General features: G+C 59.5%; 1 protein-coding gene across 2 annotated transcripts in view; it reads right to left on the bottom strand.

Moving 5' to 3' along the window:
- Positions 1-2706: 2706 nt before the first annotated feature.
- The window catches only part of FOXK1 (forkhead box K1), a 62571-nt gene continuing 48389 nt past the window's right edge, over positions 2707-16888 (bottom strand). The window contains exons 3-10 of one of the 2 annotated variants that reach the window (XR_004282091.1): positions 14798-14954; positions 14094-14240; positions 13266-13459; positions 10863-11029; positions 10490-10774; positions 9552-9776; positions 4349-9048; positions 2707-3190 (exon numbers count right to left, since the gene is read on the bottom strand). Coding sequence is in view for 1 of the 2 variants with exons in the window: in XM_032328738.1 (XP_032184629.1) it covers positions 8774-9048; positions 9552-9776; positions 10490-10774; positions 10863-11029; positions 13266-13459; positions 14094-14240; positions 14798-14954 (1450 nt within the window). In the remaining variant the exon portion in view is untranslated. Of the gene's footprint in view, positions 9049-9551; positions 9777-10489; positions 10775-10862; positions 11030-13265; positions 13460-14093; positions 14241-14797; positions 14955-16888 lie in introns of both variants that reach the window. The other variant, XM_032328738.1, reaches the window with a different exon arrangement.

Here is a 16888-nt window from a genome sequence, read left to right as displayed (position 1 = left end):
GATGAAGGATGTGACCAGGTCCAGGAAGCACCCTCCTGCCTTCCAGGCCCCGGTAGGAAAGGGAGAGGCTGGCAGAGCCGAGGCGGGGTTTGCGCCCCCTGCCCTGGCCTGGCCCGGGAATCACAAGCACACAGGAGGCTGGGAGTGAAGCTGCCAGCCCGTAGCTTGGTCACCACCCACGGCTATGGAGGGAGTCTGCTGGTTTACCTGGGCCGTGGCACACACAGCAAATCCGCAGGTACCTGCACTGAGACCTGGAAAGGAGTTAGGATACTAATATCGGAGCTTAAAAAAGCATTTATTAAGGTAAAGCATGTATAGAGTATACAGGTTGTAAGTGAACTCCGTGATCCTTCCCACTAATCTGAGCGTGATACACTTGGAAATGTTTAACGGGGGAGGGCGGGGAGGCGAGGGGCTGACCTGTAGCGTTTGATGATTTCCGTGTACAGATACCCACCAAATGGCAGATTTTAGGCTGCCACCGTGATGTCACTGCCCCGCCGGGAGAGTTGCAGATACCAAGGGGACATGAGGGATGGGGGGTGACCGGGAGGGCACAGGGAGAGTCAGACGATAGTAAGAAACAAACAGCGTACTTACTGCCTTTTTAAGGTAATGTATTTAATCCTAAATTTATGTCACTAAAATCTGAATGATGGCTTTAGCAGCTGGCTGCCCACATTCCTGAAACCATGGTAAGCCACTGAGGCAAGCTGACCCTGGCTCAGCCCTCCCCTTGCTCTTAGCACCTCCTCTTGTCGCTGTGGGTTAGTCCTGCCTCTTTGCAGTTCATACAAATGGGGCCCTGCATTGTGCAGGCTTCTCTGTGGCTCCGTCCCCCATGGCGGTGGGGGGGGGGGTTGGTCACAGCCGGCCGTCCTCATGGCCTCATTCTGGGAACAGATGTCCGCGGGGACTTACCACCTCTCAGCCATTCCGCTGTCGGTGAACCCCCTGGTCGGCCTCCAGCTTCGGCAACCATGAACACGGCTGGGCATGCAGGCGGTCTGTGGCGGGGGCTGTGCCCTCTGCTCACTTCCATACCAGCCCGCCATCGCCGGGGCTGGCTTCACTTCTGAGAACATAGCCATGGGCCAGGACCATTCTCTCTGCACACACGCACAGCCCAAGCCTCTTCCCAGGGGTCGTGACACACGATGGTTTCTCATGAAATTCATGTTTGTGCCAAATATTATCCAAAATCTTATTTTTATTATTTATTTTTTTTTAAAGATTTTATTTATTTATTTGACAGAGAGAGATCACAAGTAGGCAGAGAGGCAGGCAGAGAGAGAGGAAGGGAAGCAGGCTCCCCGCTGAGCAGAGAGCCCGATGCGGGACTCGATTCCAGGACCCTGAGATCATGACCTGAGCCGAAGGCAGCGGCTTAACACACTGAGCCACCCAGGCGCCCCCTATTATCTATTTTTTAAGTGGGCTCCTTCCCCAGCATGGAGCCCAGTGTGGGGCTTGAACTCACGACCTTGAGATCACGACCTGAGCTGAAATCAAGAGTCAGTCGCCTAACCGATTGAGCCACCGAGGTGCCCCTGTCCTAAACTCTTCCGGGTGAGAGATGGTTGTTTTACTCCAAACCAAAACTGAAAAAGCCATGCATTTCAGGAAGATGCTAACTGGCCATCAAAACCCTTGAGACTTACCATCCTCACTCTTGCTTGTGGTTTGGCTAAAATCCTCCAGCCATTGTGGTGAGGCTGACCGTTATGACTGTCCGGTGTCCGTGGGGTCTCATGAAGGACCGCCGTGGTCAGATGTCAGCTACAGCCGCAGGTGCCTGTAAGACCTTGGAAAAGGCCAGTTCTTGAGCTCAGAGCGGTGACGAGCCACGAGCCAGAGGCACATACACCAGAGAACCTGGACCAGAGATGCGGGTGTGTGACAAGTGCACGCTTCTCAGAGATCCCGAGCCGGGGCCTTCTCAGCAGAGGCACCCTGCTTCCTGCGGCGACGTAACCGTAAAGCCGGTGGGTGCTACAGAGAGATTTCACCGCTGCCGATGGGCCCTGGCCCCCATGATCCGCAGAGCACTGTGAGGCCGGGCGCCCGTTCTGCGGATGCAGAAATGGAGCTTCTTGCCACTTAAACCTCCCCCGCTGTCCCCTGGCCAGACTTTGAATCCAAGTCTGACCTCGGCGCCGGGGCCGACCCCCTTTGCTAACGTCGCCCTCAACTCTGTCGCCGGGACACACAAGGCCTAAGAGACGAAGTACGCACAGGGGCAGAAAGGCTCACGCAGCCGAGTGCAGGCAGGAGGGGCCCCCAGCTGTCCAGGGGCTGCTCCTCGTGGGTGCACGGGTGCAGCCGCAGAGGCAGCCGTGGGCACCGGGGGCATCCCCAGCAGAGCTGCCGGTGCCTGGGTGCAGGGTGAGGCTCCACCAGCTTGTCCACGTCCGGGGGCCGACGGAAATGGTCTTCCTGCCCCTGGGGTGCAGACACTCCGATTCAGGGAACTCGCTTGGGCTCTGTGAGGCCAGGAAATCACGGGCGCCTCCCCTGACAGTCTGCTTCTTCCCCGGAGAGGGCTGCTGAGCACAAAAGGCAAACGTGCACCTTCCCCAGCGGCCGCCCCTCGGGTCAGGCGCCCCCCTGCAGGGAGCCCACTGGGGCTGCGTGTCCAGGCATCTGCCCATCCACCCGTCTGCCTCCAGGAGCCACTCCCAAGGACCACATGGAGCCCCGGGCTCGTTTCTGTAATATATAATTTTATTTCTGGTTATAGAAACAAATGCTAAGGGGAGAAACAGAACTTCCCCACCCACATACAACAATTTAATAGATAAAAGGACAGTTAAAATAAGTGGAAAACAAGTAGAAATCTTAAACTTTGTTATAGCTTTAAAACATTAATGTCTGATACAATTAGAAATCACATTCAGATCTCAAACTTTTAAAAAAAAGTATGGCTCCTTATTAAAAAAATACTGTATCCCATTTGAAATGAAAACGCAGGCGGGCCCAGCTGCTGTGGGCCTCTCGTCTTTCTGAGGACGGGACCGCCGGCTCCCTGCCACCGCCAGGGCTTCTGCGGGCCCACGCGTGCACAGGTGGCAGAAGCCGGCGGCGCGGCGGGGCCTTCGATTCCGTGAGCTGGTTTCCACCGTATGGGTACCACCGCTTTTAAAGCACTGATTATTACACGTACTGTGGAAAATACTTTAGACAGCCACTGTAAAAAAAAAAAAAAAACAAAAAACAAAACGCTCCCAAACGCGCACGCACACACACCCCTCACACCCGCCCCCCAAGTTTTCTTTACAGAATTGCCAGCAGGTAAGAAAACGAAGTCTCAGTACTGGTTTAATCCCTCCGCCCGCGGGCCGAGCTTCAGGAGGCAGGGGTCTGTGGGGCCCGCGCGGCTCGTGGGGCTGAACTTGGCGGACCCCGGTGAGAGTCGGGGTCACACTTTTGTTTCTTTCCTCCCCGACCCCCATCCCGAAATACAGACCGAGCCGTGTAAATTAAGAATATGGGCATCCAGAAAGCCTTCGGAAAGGAAGCTGGGAGAGAAGCACGGAACGGCCAAATTTTAAATGTGTTTATTTTAAATCCCATTTTTAAGGATTATTAAAAAAAAAAAAAAAAGAAAGAAAGAAAAAGATGGGGGTCAGTTAACACAGAACTTAGAGGCCAAGAGCTTAGGAGGCCACAAGCCCATTAACTTCACGTGGGAAAACCCAGCTTGGAGTCACAGACTTGTTCCTGCCCAGCCCGCTGGCTCGACGTTCAGGGGCCAGGTCTCAACGCGCCTTGGGACGCGGGGAGACAGCTCAGAAGGGCAAGGCCCTTTACTGCGGCTAAGAACCTTCCTCCCGGGCACTTTTTACTATTTCTGACGTGGAGAAAACCATCAATAAGTATTTGAATGAATCAAACTAACTATTCCAGAAAAAAATTCCCAGACAGAGAAGGAGCCAGGATTCTTCCCATTGTATTTGACTCTTAAAAACTAACAGGGTTGGAGCAAAGAGAGAGGCGCCTGGAGACTCTCTGGCCCGCCTGGGACGCGGGTGGGAGACTAGAATCCGCAGGAAGTAGGGGGCGGACACAGCTCCCATGCAGCAGGCTCCCGGCCGCCCCCCACCCCCGCGGTCCTGGATCCCTGCTTCTCCCATCCCCCAAGTGCACCCCAATGACAAGCAGGTGCCAGGACTGGACAACGTGCTTTGTGGCGTTTGTCCTTAGAGACAGCGCTGCTCTGCTCACTCCTGGTTGAAAGAGTGAGGGCCAAAACCAGCGGTGAGAACGGACATGCAGGAGCCCCAAGTCTAATTCCAAGACTTTCAGTTCCGTCCCGTGTAAAAACGCAGCAGCGTCCCGCACCCACCTGGCCGCGTCCTGAGCGTTTAAAACCTCATGGGGGAATCGAGGTCTTGGGAAACAGCTCTGAAAATGAAAGGGCTTTATAAAACGGGGAAACAACTTGAAAATGATGGACAGAAACAGGGTGAGGAGCAGCGGCCCGTCTGGAGCAGCCGGTCTGCGAGATTTCATCCGAGCACTGTCACTCTGAGGCAGAAGGATCGTCAAGGCGGCTGGCGAGGGACTGCGGGAAGCGGTCTTTCCTTCTGGCCAAACCAGCCGTGGGACCGAGGTCAGGCGGCCCTCCACCTCCCAGCTTCTAGAACCTGGTTCTAGAACAAGGAGTGCGCTTACAGACTCACGTGGACACAGGCGTCCACGCCCACGGGCTGGGCTGCCCTGAGGCCCCTTTCAGGGGAGCTGCGTCCTCCCAGAGATGAGGGGCTGGGCCGTAGGCCCCCAAGGCGTCCCGCGCCCCACACAGTCGTTCACACCCCTGGACTGACAGCTGAGCTCCAAGAGCTCGGGGAGCCGTGTTTCTTCTCTGACACGTTCTCATGTTCGATGACATGCTCCCTCTTTGCATGAGGCCTGTTTCTATTCTATGAAGAAACTGACCCCAAGGCCAGATGCAAGCCTGCTCTTTCTCTGGAACTGTGGACCCACCACAGGGCTTCCAGGGCAGGGACTTGCGTCACTCCCTCTGGAGAGGGTGCCCGCCTCCCAGTGCTCCATGGAGAGCCCGAGACCTGTTCTCAGGAAAGCGAGCGTGTGGACCCAGTGATGCTGGAGGCCTCAAGCCGGTCATCCGCCAGTCCCAGTGAGCAGCAGGAAAGGGACCAGGATGTGCCCATGGACCCTGTGTGGTCAGGCTGCTTGAGGCAAAGTGGGGACCCCCACGCTCCTGCAGTGCCAACACCCCCACCCTGAACTTGTTCCCTCCCAGCTCAAGAATCACGGATTACTCATTTTATCAACGTAGAACCGCCCCCCCCCCCACATCTTCTCAACTTTGTTCGGTTCTTAAAAACAGCAAACCTCAAACATGAACCTGCCAGAGAGGGAAGCTGACGGGCTTGGCCATGGGCACAAAGACCCCGCTGCCCCGGGTGCCCTCGTGTGGCTCTGCATGGCGGACCCGGTGAGGGGCCCTGCCATCCCCGGAGCATGGGGCAGGGCCACGACGGCCATGTCCCAGGCCTCGGGGCTGTTCCGGCATCTGTCGAGACCCCTCGAGGGACACATGCCATGTAAACGTGTCAGAATTTACGGAGCTGGTGGTAAAGGGACAATCTGTCTGACTCCCCACGGCGCCGTCTGGCCGGTCCCGGCTAGCACACAGTGCTCGGGAGAGCGTCAGCGTGGACAGATCAGACAGCTCAGGAGTCCACCCTGGGGCGCCAGGAGCCACGTCTCCACGGCTTTCAGTGTCCCACACTGCCCCGTGCACTGGGCCCTGTGACACCGCCATGACCTTGGGGTACAAGCCTCTCCCTTCCAACACGATAGCAGACTGTCTTGCTGGGAAACGCCCAACTACTGAAAAGGGGTGACGTGTGTGACTCCCTCCCTAGGCAGAGAGGGTGTTTTCCCGTCTCTGGTGCTGGTAAACATGGTGACCGGGCCAGCAGGACGACGAGACGAGGCACCTGGTACCGGGAGCACAAGGCCTGCGTGCCCCGGGGCACGGCGCGGAGGAGGTGGACTCATCACCTTTGGCCTGGCTGACCTCTTCACACACGCGCAAACCGCGGGGTGATCAAGAAGGTCCTCGGACCCTTGAGGCCACGGTGACACTGCCCGATGCCAGAATGGACCTATTTCTGCTTCTCCCAATCCTGGTCAGGGTGGGCCTGCTCTCTAGGAGGGCGGGTGTGTTTGTGGCTTGTGGTGGGTCATAGGCAGCCCCAAATCGGAGGGCCACAGTCCTCTGGTGACGTCTGGCCTGGTGCCCTTGCTTCTGGATTGGGGGAGGCTGTCCCTTGCCTGGATCTGAGGGCACAGAGGTGGGGGCCGACCCGGGCCTTCAGGTACCAGTTCCAGGACGTGCGGCAGCATGAGGGGACCAGAAGCCCATGCAGAAGCTCACTGTCTGTGAACCCAGAGTGGCTGTTCCCCCAAGGCCCAGCCTGAGCGGACCCCACAGGGTCCCCTTCCCAGCCCCAGCAGGAGCTGAAAAGGCGCGAGCTCTCTGCGTGACGCAACACCAGCCACAGACATTCTGACCTCTCCGCGCTCCCTCCTCATGGAACCCCTGCCTGGATAGTGCGATCCTCACCCAAAATGAGCAGAAACCCAAACATCTCAAGAGCTAGGAAAGCAAAGGGTCAGAGCCAGACTGACCCGATCGGGCAAATGCCTGATGCGCGTCCGTGGCTGAGTGTCCTGAGTTCTCTGGAGATGGTGACAGCTTCTGCACGGTTGTCAAACCTGGGCAGTCCCCCTCGCAAGGACCCCGTAAACGATGACCATGGGGAAGAAGCAGCAACAGGCGAGCCGAAGGCAGGTCTTGGGGTCAGACCCTTAGAGGTAAGGCCCAAGGCAAGGACCTGAATCGCCCGTGTGCGTGCCTCAGCCTCCACCCAACTTGTGTGCCTGCTCATGCACACACCCCACGCCACAAAAGACCAAGTTTATAAAGCAACGGAAAACACTGATGCGGAACGGAGTGCAACTTCTCATCACTGCGGACGACACACTGGCCAAGTCCATGCCCGTGTCACTGAAGCCAACGGGTGTGGATGTTACAAGAGAACTTTTTCCCCACTTTAAGTTTGGTGCAGTAAAAATGCCTCATTCGGGCTGAGGATGCCAAGGCAGCTGTCACCACAGGCCAGGGAGGAGGACAGGCCACATGTGTCCCCAGCAACCGGCAACTGCAGGCTGTGGCGGCAAGATGGCTTGTCACACCCAGCTGAGCCACAGTGTTGCCAGTGAGGTGCACAGCACACGAGCCAGTCCTGTGTGAACAGCCTGGAAGCGGAGTTCCACGGTTTTCCTCTTGTTCTGAAGCCAGTATCTGATGCGGCCCCTGAGGCCTGCTCCCCCTCTCAGCGGTTTTCTGGGGACTGCATGCTCTCATGGGTGCTGCTGTCGGGGTGGGTGGGCGCAGGCAGCTTTGCTGGGGCGGGGGGGGGGGGGACCAAAGCTGAGGACAGGCTACTTCCAGGAAGAAAACTGTCCCCGCCGGACTTCGGTGCAGAGCCCGGGGCTGCTGTGCCACACAGGGTTCAATGCCGGGGCGGCCGGCCACGTTCAGAGTCACTTTTCACAGACGCACTTGACATTTCCTGAGAACGTTCTCCAGGAGGAGCTGGAGAACTGTGATCTGGCGGGCTCTCTTCCTGCTCCGGGAACCGCTCCAGGCAGCAAGGGGTGTCTGAAAGCGCAGGGGACCCTCCCTGGGGAAGGTGGTACCACTAGCCAGGTCCTGTGGCCAGGAGTTCGCAGGAGCCAAAGGCAAGGGCGGCCCCCACTCCCGGCCCCAGTGCCGCAGGCACAGGAGACGGCGGGACATACGGCAGGAGGTACGGGCGGTAAAGCCAGTGTGACTCGGTGACAGAGGTGGTGGGAGCGACCTGGCCAGCGCTTCCCACGGCAGCCCGGCACGGGGCCTCGGGCCGCAGAGGACGTGGCGCTCACGGATTCCTGGTTTCGGAGCCTCCAGATGAGGGGCGCCGCTCCTCCCCCAGATAACTTTCTGCCCCCAAGGGCAATCCAGGCGGCCGCCGATCTTTCTTGAAGTTAGCAGACGGAGCAGCGGCGGCGGCTCTTCTCGGGATTCATGTCGGCTCACAGCCCAGACCCGCAGCTGTTACGCCGTCCACAGACATGGCCTCACAGACACGAGCTTACTCCTGCGTTTATCTCAGATCTATGATGAAGCCTCAATTCATTTCAATGAAACAACAAGTCTTTGGGGTCCAAAGCCAAACCAGAGTCCCCTCCCCCCGATTAATGCCAAGACTTTCCGAGTCGCTACTTTAGGGCACAAACCCCACGAGACAGTCTGAGCTTTGGCAGGTCCTCCCTCTCTCCTGCCTCCTCCCGCTCGGCGGCTCATGGGCCTTGTGCCTGCTGGGCCCTCCTGCGAACAGCCTCTGTCGTCCTCGGGGGCCAAGGCTGCTCCAGAAGCCTGGTCAGTGCGCGTGGCCGGGCCGGCCCGTGACCCAGCCCTCGACCGCAGGCCTGGGAGGAGACGGTGCAAGGGAGAAGGAAAATAAAAACAAGCATTGCCGGATCATACAATCAGCTGTCTGAACTTGTTTATGGGTTTTGTTTTAAACCACAGCAGGGGCAGGAAACAGAACGAGGAGGACGAGCGTGTCCGGGAGCAGGTCAGCGTGGAGCCTCCTCGTCACGGTCCGCGGGCAGCGGGAGGCCGGCGGTCAGGGCCCGGCCCCAGAATCCCTTTTGGCGAGCATCCCACTCGGCCCACACACACGGTACATCACTCCCCGGTTCCGGGTCCCTGTGGGCCGGCGGCCGCGATCACCCCGGCCTGCGCCGTCACAGTCCCACTGGGTTCCTCCACACGTGACCTTTTAACCTCGGGTTCCCCGGTGGAAGAGGCAGAGGTGGCAGCGGTGGCCGGGGTCGCTGGGGTGGCTGGCGTGGCGGCCGCTGCTGCCGGCTCCTCGGGCCCCACCTCGCACACCCGCGTGACCACCACCGGCGTGGACGAACTAGCCTGGGCTGCCAGGAGCTGCAGGGGGCTGGTGAGGGCTAGGAGTGGAGGAAAAGAGACGTGCGTTGGGAACGGGCGAAGACCAGCGCAGGCCAGTTCTGAGCTCGCGGGACCCCTGCTCCCAGCAGGCCCAGCCCCAGGGTGCCTGCCCCTCGCCAGCTGAGCCTTGCCTGCTGCGCCCTCCCTGCCCCCACCCTGCGCTTGCCCGAGGGGCCTCCTCTTGCCATTGCCGCCGGCATCCCTAAAGACAGCCAAAGGCTCTGGCCCTCACCTCTAGCAGGTGCTTAACACAGGCCGCCTGCCCTGAGCCACCCTCCCGGCGCCCGCCGGCCCCGTCCGCCTCCAACCGTTGCCGTTCCCTCGCACCTCTCCTCTGACCCAGCGGGCGCGAGCACTGTGACTAAGGGGTCTGCCTCTGCGGCAGGGGTTGTGCCTCGGCCCGACCACGGCGCCCGCGGATAGAGGGGACATGCGATCTCGTGCCGCAGGCCTCAATGGCAGAACAGTGGGGCTGGGCGAGCAGGCGTGGGCAGGGCCTCACCGTAAGTGCTGCCGGCTAAACTGTTGGTGGGGACCGCGTGCTTGCCGTTCTGAGTGATGGCCCGGACGGGGAGGTGGTGCTGCCCGAGGGTCACCGGTGTGGCTGGCTGCAGGATGGTGACCGTGTGTCCGGGGACCCCTGGGGCCATCTGGCTGGCCACGGTCTGGATGACGCGGCTGGCGGTGGGGATGGTGGCGAACGCGATGGTGGGCTTCTCCTCCAGGCCTGAGGAGAAAGGGTGTCAGAACCCCATCCGCCCAATGGGGCGGCTGCTCTCCTCATGCTCAGCAGGACCTCTGTTTGTGGGGGAACGGACCGTGGTTTTGAAGCACTGACTATTCTCAAGAAACATCCCCCAATGAAATACTTTCCAAGTGACAGAAAAACACCTGTAGGATTTTAGAAAAACTTCTAAATACCTTGAACTTTAAGCCACCAAACATAATGGGGAAAAGAAAACGTTATTTGGAACAAAGACTAGCAAACTGCTTCGTTGTCACGACGCTGTGAACGGGCTGCAGATCAGCAGACAGAGGCCCGCAAGCCCAGGAGACCGTGTGTGGCTCGAGGGCTCCCGCCCAGGCAGCTGCACTCTCGGTACTGACCCCATGCCCCCCTGGGCTCGAGATGCCACACACAGGGACGTGTGGTGACTTTCTGCGGGACTGCTAAAGCCTCCCGGCCGGGGGCCCCAGAGCCATCACCCTCTGGACGGCAACATCAAGCCCGTGTCCCAGGCCTGTCACCTCGGGGGCCGCACACCTGGAGGTGGTTTAGAGGACCATTGGCGTGGATTTAAGAGGACATACTCCCCAAGACAATAAGTAGCAGGGAGGAAAGGCAGCAGCCTGAGAGTCGTTGGCCCCCAGGGACTGCCCGTTGCCCTGGCAGGTGAGCTCCATCCCCATGGCAGCCTGGTGAGCACACACCCTCCTTACCTCTGGCCTCGCTGCCCAGGTCCAGCACGGCTGTGCCCGCTGCCTCGTGGGCACCCCCTGCCGAGGCCTGGCTGGCGAGGATGTAGCCATTGGCGGAGCTGGCGGAGGTGGTGACCACCCTGAGCATGGTGACAGGGGGGGCCTGCTGCACAACGTGGATCGCATGGCCCGATGGCTGCTGCGCCGTCACTATGGACGCCGGCATGTAGGCAACGGGCTTGGCCACCAGGCTGGGCGGGCGGGGAGGCACGGCCATGATCACGGGCTGGGCACTGACGGGAGAGCCTGCGCGAGAAGGAACAGGAGAGCTAAGGCCCATAGACGCGCGAGGCTCCGCTCCGCCACGCCGGGGGCAGGGACAAGACCATCTTACCAGGCGCACTTTGGGAATACCGATACTCTGGAACAGAAGCTAACTTTGACCCAAAGTCAGGGTCGTGTGGAATGGGTGAGCCCTCTCGAGACAGGCACTCTGGGGTCTGCAGGCCACTAGAACGAGGGGACATTAGCCCGGGGTGAGTGGGCGAAGCCGGAGCGCTCCTGAGGAAGACACAAGAGAAGGGACCATGGCAGTAAGTACACAAGGTCAGAAATGAAAGTGGTGCTTCGCACAACACAGACACCCCAATGTCCATGCTCCATGGCCCCTTGGCCAGCCTTTCCTGATGCTTCTCTGTCCTCACGAGGTAGTTCCCACGCTAACGTAATACCGTGCAGTGACAATGAGCTACCCGACAGTGACAACGAGCTACCCGACAGACCAACAACTACAGGTGTTTAAGTCCAGAAGTGGGAAATGCTGTCATTTGTGGCTTCCAGAGAATTTGCTTCCTGAAGGGGACCAGCCAGTGCCCCACGGAGTGTTAAAGAGCTAGGCTTTGGTGGGATGGGTGCGAATTTCCCACCAGGACAGACCTACGGCCGGAGGACCAGACAGGCTTTGGGTGCACGGCTGTCCGGCTCACACGGCTTCTAGTCTGGGGGAGGCTGCTCCCTCTGTCACCATTCACCGTGGTCCAGGCTCGTGCTCGGCTGGGGCCATCCCGGGACTGGCTGTGCAGCGCGGGGACTCGTGGTCCCTCAGAGTCCCAGGGTCAATGCAAACTCTCCAAGGCAGGATGCCGGGGCTGCCTGGAGGGAGCCGTCTTTGCTCTGCATTTCCCGTGAGCATGGTAAACGTCCCCGTGGGTGGTACTGTTCGCCCCTCCAGACATGGGGTGCTGTGGGCGCCCTGGTCTCCTCAGGCACAGACCTGGCACGCTCCCCCCGCCCCCTAAGCCTGTGACAGACAGCCTTCCTCTGACCTCAGGAGCCCAGATTCCTGGCAGGCCCTCTTCAGCTCTGCGCAGAGCCTACCCTGCTTTCTACCCGCCCCCCACCCAACACAACCACACCCACCGCCTTCCTCCTACAGCATCCCAGCTCTGCAGCCATGAGACGCCCTCCCTCTCCTGAAGACACAGCGCGCACAGCCTTCCTCCCGGGCCCAAGAATTCCCTGCTGGCCACTGTGCAGATTCACGAGACTGTGGCCCTCACTCCCAGGGTGACGGTGAAGACAGGCCCCCTTGTCATCATCCAGAGACACCCCCAATCAGGGTTCCCTGGGAAGTGCCGGGCGCATACAGCCAGCCCCGTACCTACTCCCCCAGCTTGTCGACAAATGACAAGTCATGGCGCTCACCATTAGGGGCTAAGCTGCGTCCCCAGAAATCACCCGTGCCTCAACAGGGGGCCTTGCTCAGAGTTGGTGGGTAGGATAGTCCCTAACCCAGTGACCGGTGTCCTGTCACAGGGGCATCTGGACACTGGCGTGCTCGGGCAGAACGGCAGGAGAGATGTGGGTGGAGGTCAGGAGCCCCGGCACGAGCCCGCGGGCGCTGGAGATCGCCAGCAAAGTGCCAGGAGCGGGGAGAGGCCTGGAGCGGATGCCCTCACGCTGCAGAGACACGCACCCCACTGCCACCAGGGCCTCTGGCTATAGGAGCGTGAGGGGAGGAGGAGCTGTCGTACAGCCACGTCTCTGGGCCGGCCTCCTAGTGAACTCAGCTCCTCCGGCAGCACTTCTCTCAAAGCCCTACTCACGCAACATGGTGTTCGGGACAACGTGAGCTCAGCTGACGCGTTCTGAATTCCTACCTTACCAGTACGACTGTCACCTTTGCTCCGATTTCTGCTCTGGCTACAGAACCGAGAATCAGGCCAGACCCCATACCAGACGTTTCTGGACGTCTGAGCAGTCTTTCGCAGAATCACATTAGCTACACGATGTGGAAAACACAAAGTTTCCTTCCAGGGGGAGAATTTCAGGGAGCGTCTGTCCTCTCTTGCCCCACGCTCTCCCTGGACTGGCGACCTCGGGAAGACTGCTGGGCCCACCCACGTGCAGAGCGGGAGGGGCCCTGACCAGAGGGCGGACGGTGCCCACTCTGCAAAGGCAGCTTTGTTAATGACACAACCTGTCTGAGCTCGACCAGACCTGGCCTGTCGGGCCCTCTGCCAGCACGCTCACGTCCACGGAACCCCGCAGGCCCCTTCCACTCCACTCTGGCTTCAGGTTCTGGTCCCAACACTGCCCACATTTCAGCTTTGAGAACGGACCGGTCAGAGGAGCAGCCCGTGGCCCACTTACTAACTTCACTGTCCCAGAGTCACTGGTCCTGACACCGTCTCACTCAGAAACATAAAAGTGACGTGTCTGAAGAGCCAGAGGTGGTCCCGTGAACGTGGACGTCTGGGGAGCCAGGCTGCTGAGCGAGGGCAGAGCAGGGGCTTACCTGGAAGACAGAGGCCCGAAGGGGGTGCGGAAACAGGAGACGCCCCTCTGCCTCCGTTTTCGGAATGCCTGTTCCACGAGCTTCGCTTCTGAGGCAGGGTCTATTCGCCAAAAAGACCCCTTCCCAGGCTCCTCCTGGGAACGAGGAACTTTAATAAAGTAACGGTTCAAAGAGAGGTTGTGTCGGATGGAATTCTGTGGGCAAACAGAGACAGGCGCCAGTTAGCATGTCAGAAAACGGAATCTGAACGTAACAGACACGAGACCAGAGGTGATGGGAGAGCCCAGCGTTCGTGCTGGTGCGGGCGCTCCACAGGGGGCAAAGTCACTGGATTCTACCGGGAAGTGCAAAGGCACAGTGGTAGCTTTTCCTAAGAAAATTTAGCACGGCATTTCTTGGACAAAAAGTGAAACCGAAAGACGGGCCATGACCCAGAGTCTGCAGATCAGAACTGGTACTAAGTCAACTGGCCAGGGGAAAAGAAGAACCACGGGGAAAACATTCCTAAATGAGCCTGACAAGAGGTCTGACGGTCCCAGTATACGCGGGCCACTGAGAGAGCACAGGGACATGGTCCATTTCCAACACAGCGCACGATCGGAAGCCACGGTAGGCTTGAAAACACCAGGCAACTGCCCTCCCTTTTTTGGACGTCGGAGGGAGACAAGACTATTTGGATTCACTGAGGCTGTGGCTCAGCTCCGATGTGCCACGGGCCATCAGCAGAGACACTCCCCCCTGGGACCACTCTGTCCTACAGAAAATGACCTCCCCGTTAACCTCCTTGTTCCCAGACTGGGAGTCTGGCTTCTTGGGCTCGGGCCTCACCTGCCAGCCTTTGTCAGCCGTGCGGTAGTAGGGGTAATGCTTGGTGATGTGGGCGTAGATCCCACTTAGTGTTAGCTGCCTGTCCTGCGCAGACGAGATGGCCTGCACGATCAGCTGAGCGTAGGAGTACGGCGGCTTCGACTCATCCTGAAGGGAAAGGCGGCAGCCGTCAGCTCCGGCAGGCTTTCCGGGCCACCCGCCACGTGCCCCCGCTCCTGGAGAGCACCCGAGTCCAGCTAACTCAATCCCAGGGACCACCGCGGCCTGCCAATGCACGTGCACTCAACGAGGGACAGCCCTTCTAGCCCCACAGGGAGAAATCAGGTTTTCCTCATAATTTAATTCTGAAATTTCTCGCTTCTTTAGCAAATCGATTTAAAGATAGATATCAGAGCAGAATGAGCTAAGATACCAAAGCTTTATGTAAGGAAAAGCCCTGAAGCCGTCGTCACCCACAGAGGGGGATGAGGACAGAAGGCCGAGGAGGTGCAGAGCCGGAGAGAGGGCCTGGGGCCTGAGCGATGTCACTGAGGGAGCCACGTGTGCTATCCAGGCAAGGGGCTGGCATCCTGCCCCCGTGCGCGGCTCCTTCTCACGCCCGCACCCCGCAAGCCCGCTGCGCTCACTGGAGCAGCCCTGGGTGTGCCCGCGCCGTGCCCCGGGCACGGTCACCACGTAGCCGCGTGTGCCGTGAGGCCTGAGACCTTAGGGCTGTCCCCTCCGGATGTGTCTGCCTGCTGTTCCGAGGCGGCCTTCGCGGCAAACTCTGCGGCCAGCTGCAGATCCGAGGTCACGTTCTGAACAAAGCGGTAGCCGGACGACCCAGCCCCACGTGGACTGGCCGGGCAGGAGTTGGGAACACTGCGGAGAGAAACAACACAGCCTGAGTTCATGACCCTGGCAAGGAAGACTTGAAGTCACAGGACTTCAGGACCTGCCAGGTGATGCTGGGTGATGCTGGGCGAAGGCGAAATGCAACCCCTTCCTTCCCCGTGCTGTCAGGATGCTACACCTTGCCTCTGATAAAGGACCACCCGAGAGCAGCCAGACAACAGTTTGTGTCCACATGCGGCAGGGGCGATATGTGGTATTACAGCGGCAGTTTCTGACCGTGGTGCGGAGCTGTGGGTCCTGACCCCCGCCCCTGCACCGCACACAGCCTGGGCCCAGAGGGGCACCACCCACAGGGCAGGGGATGCTGAGCCTGCCCCGGGCTGGCTGTCATGTGCTCACTGTCCACACGAGGGCGCTGTGGACCAGGGCTGGGGAGACAAGGCCTTGCGCAGGGGCATCAGGACCTCTGAGATGGGCCCTCCCCCAGTTTCTCCGGGCCAGGACTTTTACCTCTGTGGCCCAGTGGCTCTCTCTCCCAGGCTGCTGTGCCAATAGGAAGTGGGGAACTGCAGCCAAATACACGGGCCAGACACACCTGTGGCTCAAGCAGCTTGGGAGCACACACTGGCCACTGCCAGGCCTACAGGGTCCCTGGCCCGCATCCTGCTCGAGCTCGCCTGGCCCGGCCCAGCCCAGCCCAGCGGTGAAAGGCGCTGGCACAGTGCCTCTCGTTGACAAGGTGGACTTTGGTTATCAAACTACAATGAAATTCCGATTCTGAAAACTAATTCTATTACAAAATGTTCAGAGAACACCAGTGCAAACACTAGGTAACAAGCCCAGGTAAAAGGTGCCCGGTTGGCCAGCCCCACGTGGGACCACAGATGCCCCACCCCCACGGAGTCTGGCCCACAGGGCGGGGACAAGCCAGTCACAGCGGACCTGGGCCCCTGCCCTCAGGAGAGCTCCTCCGAGGCAGCACCCCACCAGGACCGGTCCAGAAAGCCCAGCTTTCGGAACATGTCCTGTGTGCTCCTGCGCCCTCCCCTCCGTCTCTCTCCTGAGCCGCCCTGGTGCCCCAGACTCGAGGAATCTTAGCTGAGACATTCTCTTTTTCTTAACTTAATTCGGAACCAGATAAACAACACCCAAGCTCGTAACGTTGGGGGACCGGTAACACAGTCACACGCTCGGAAGCAGGCTTCTCACACACAGCCATCTGGGAACCAAATGCCACCGTGTGGCACGAAGCTGTGGTTCAGCGGTCACATGACCCTGAGGTGAGGCGCCTTTCCTGAAGATTCTCTGCACTGTCCTCCGCCAAGCAGTGCAGAAGCACAGGACGCCTGGTGGGTGGCAGCCCTGTCAGCCCGCTTGGTTCCCGCACACACGCGACGCCCCCTGTGGACCTGAACACAGTAAAGCACATCAGACCACAGGGACAAGAACCATCACTCCTGGACGCAAAGTCACACCCAGGCCGGGGGGCAGGTGGCTTCCTGCCCTTGCGTGATGCAGACCGGCCGCCCCTACCAGGGGCGAGGACACACACGACCTCTGGGCTTAGGCACATGGGGCTGTGCTGGCCACCACAGGTCACTGTTTTGCAGAAGACTGCAGAAAATGTATCTCTAGCTCTCAGAGGCAAAACCCAGAGTAAAGGCTGTCATTCACCAAGAGTGACTTTGAACGGGAATAATTCACAGGGGAGCAAGCACGGGGACAGCCAGGGACTCATGCCGGCCAGCGTTCGCAGGGGACAGAGCGCCACTGTCGCCATGGTCCCTGCGGGCCCGTCCCGGGAGAATGTCTGTATGCGCACAGCCTTCTAGTCTCCGAGCCTCAAGCTTCCCCGTGACCCCCTCAGTTGTCCCCGCGGGCCTGTCTGTGTTGAGACAGCTGTCCCTAGCACCCAATGGCCGTGATGTCGCACCGCCTCGGATGAAAGCGAGAAGCCACAT

The sequence above is a fragment of the Mustela erminea genome, chromosome 20 (assembly GCF_009829155.1).
Source record: "Mustela erminea isolate mMusErm1 chromosome 20, mMusErm1.Pri, whole genome shotgun sequence".
NCBI lineage: Eukaryota > Metazoa > Chordata > Mammalia > Carnivora > Mustelidae > Mustela > Mustela erminea.
This window is presented reverse-complemented; position numbering and strand designations above follow the sequence as displayed.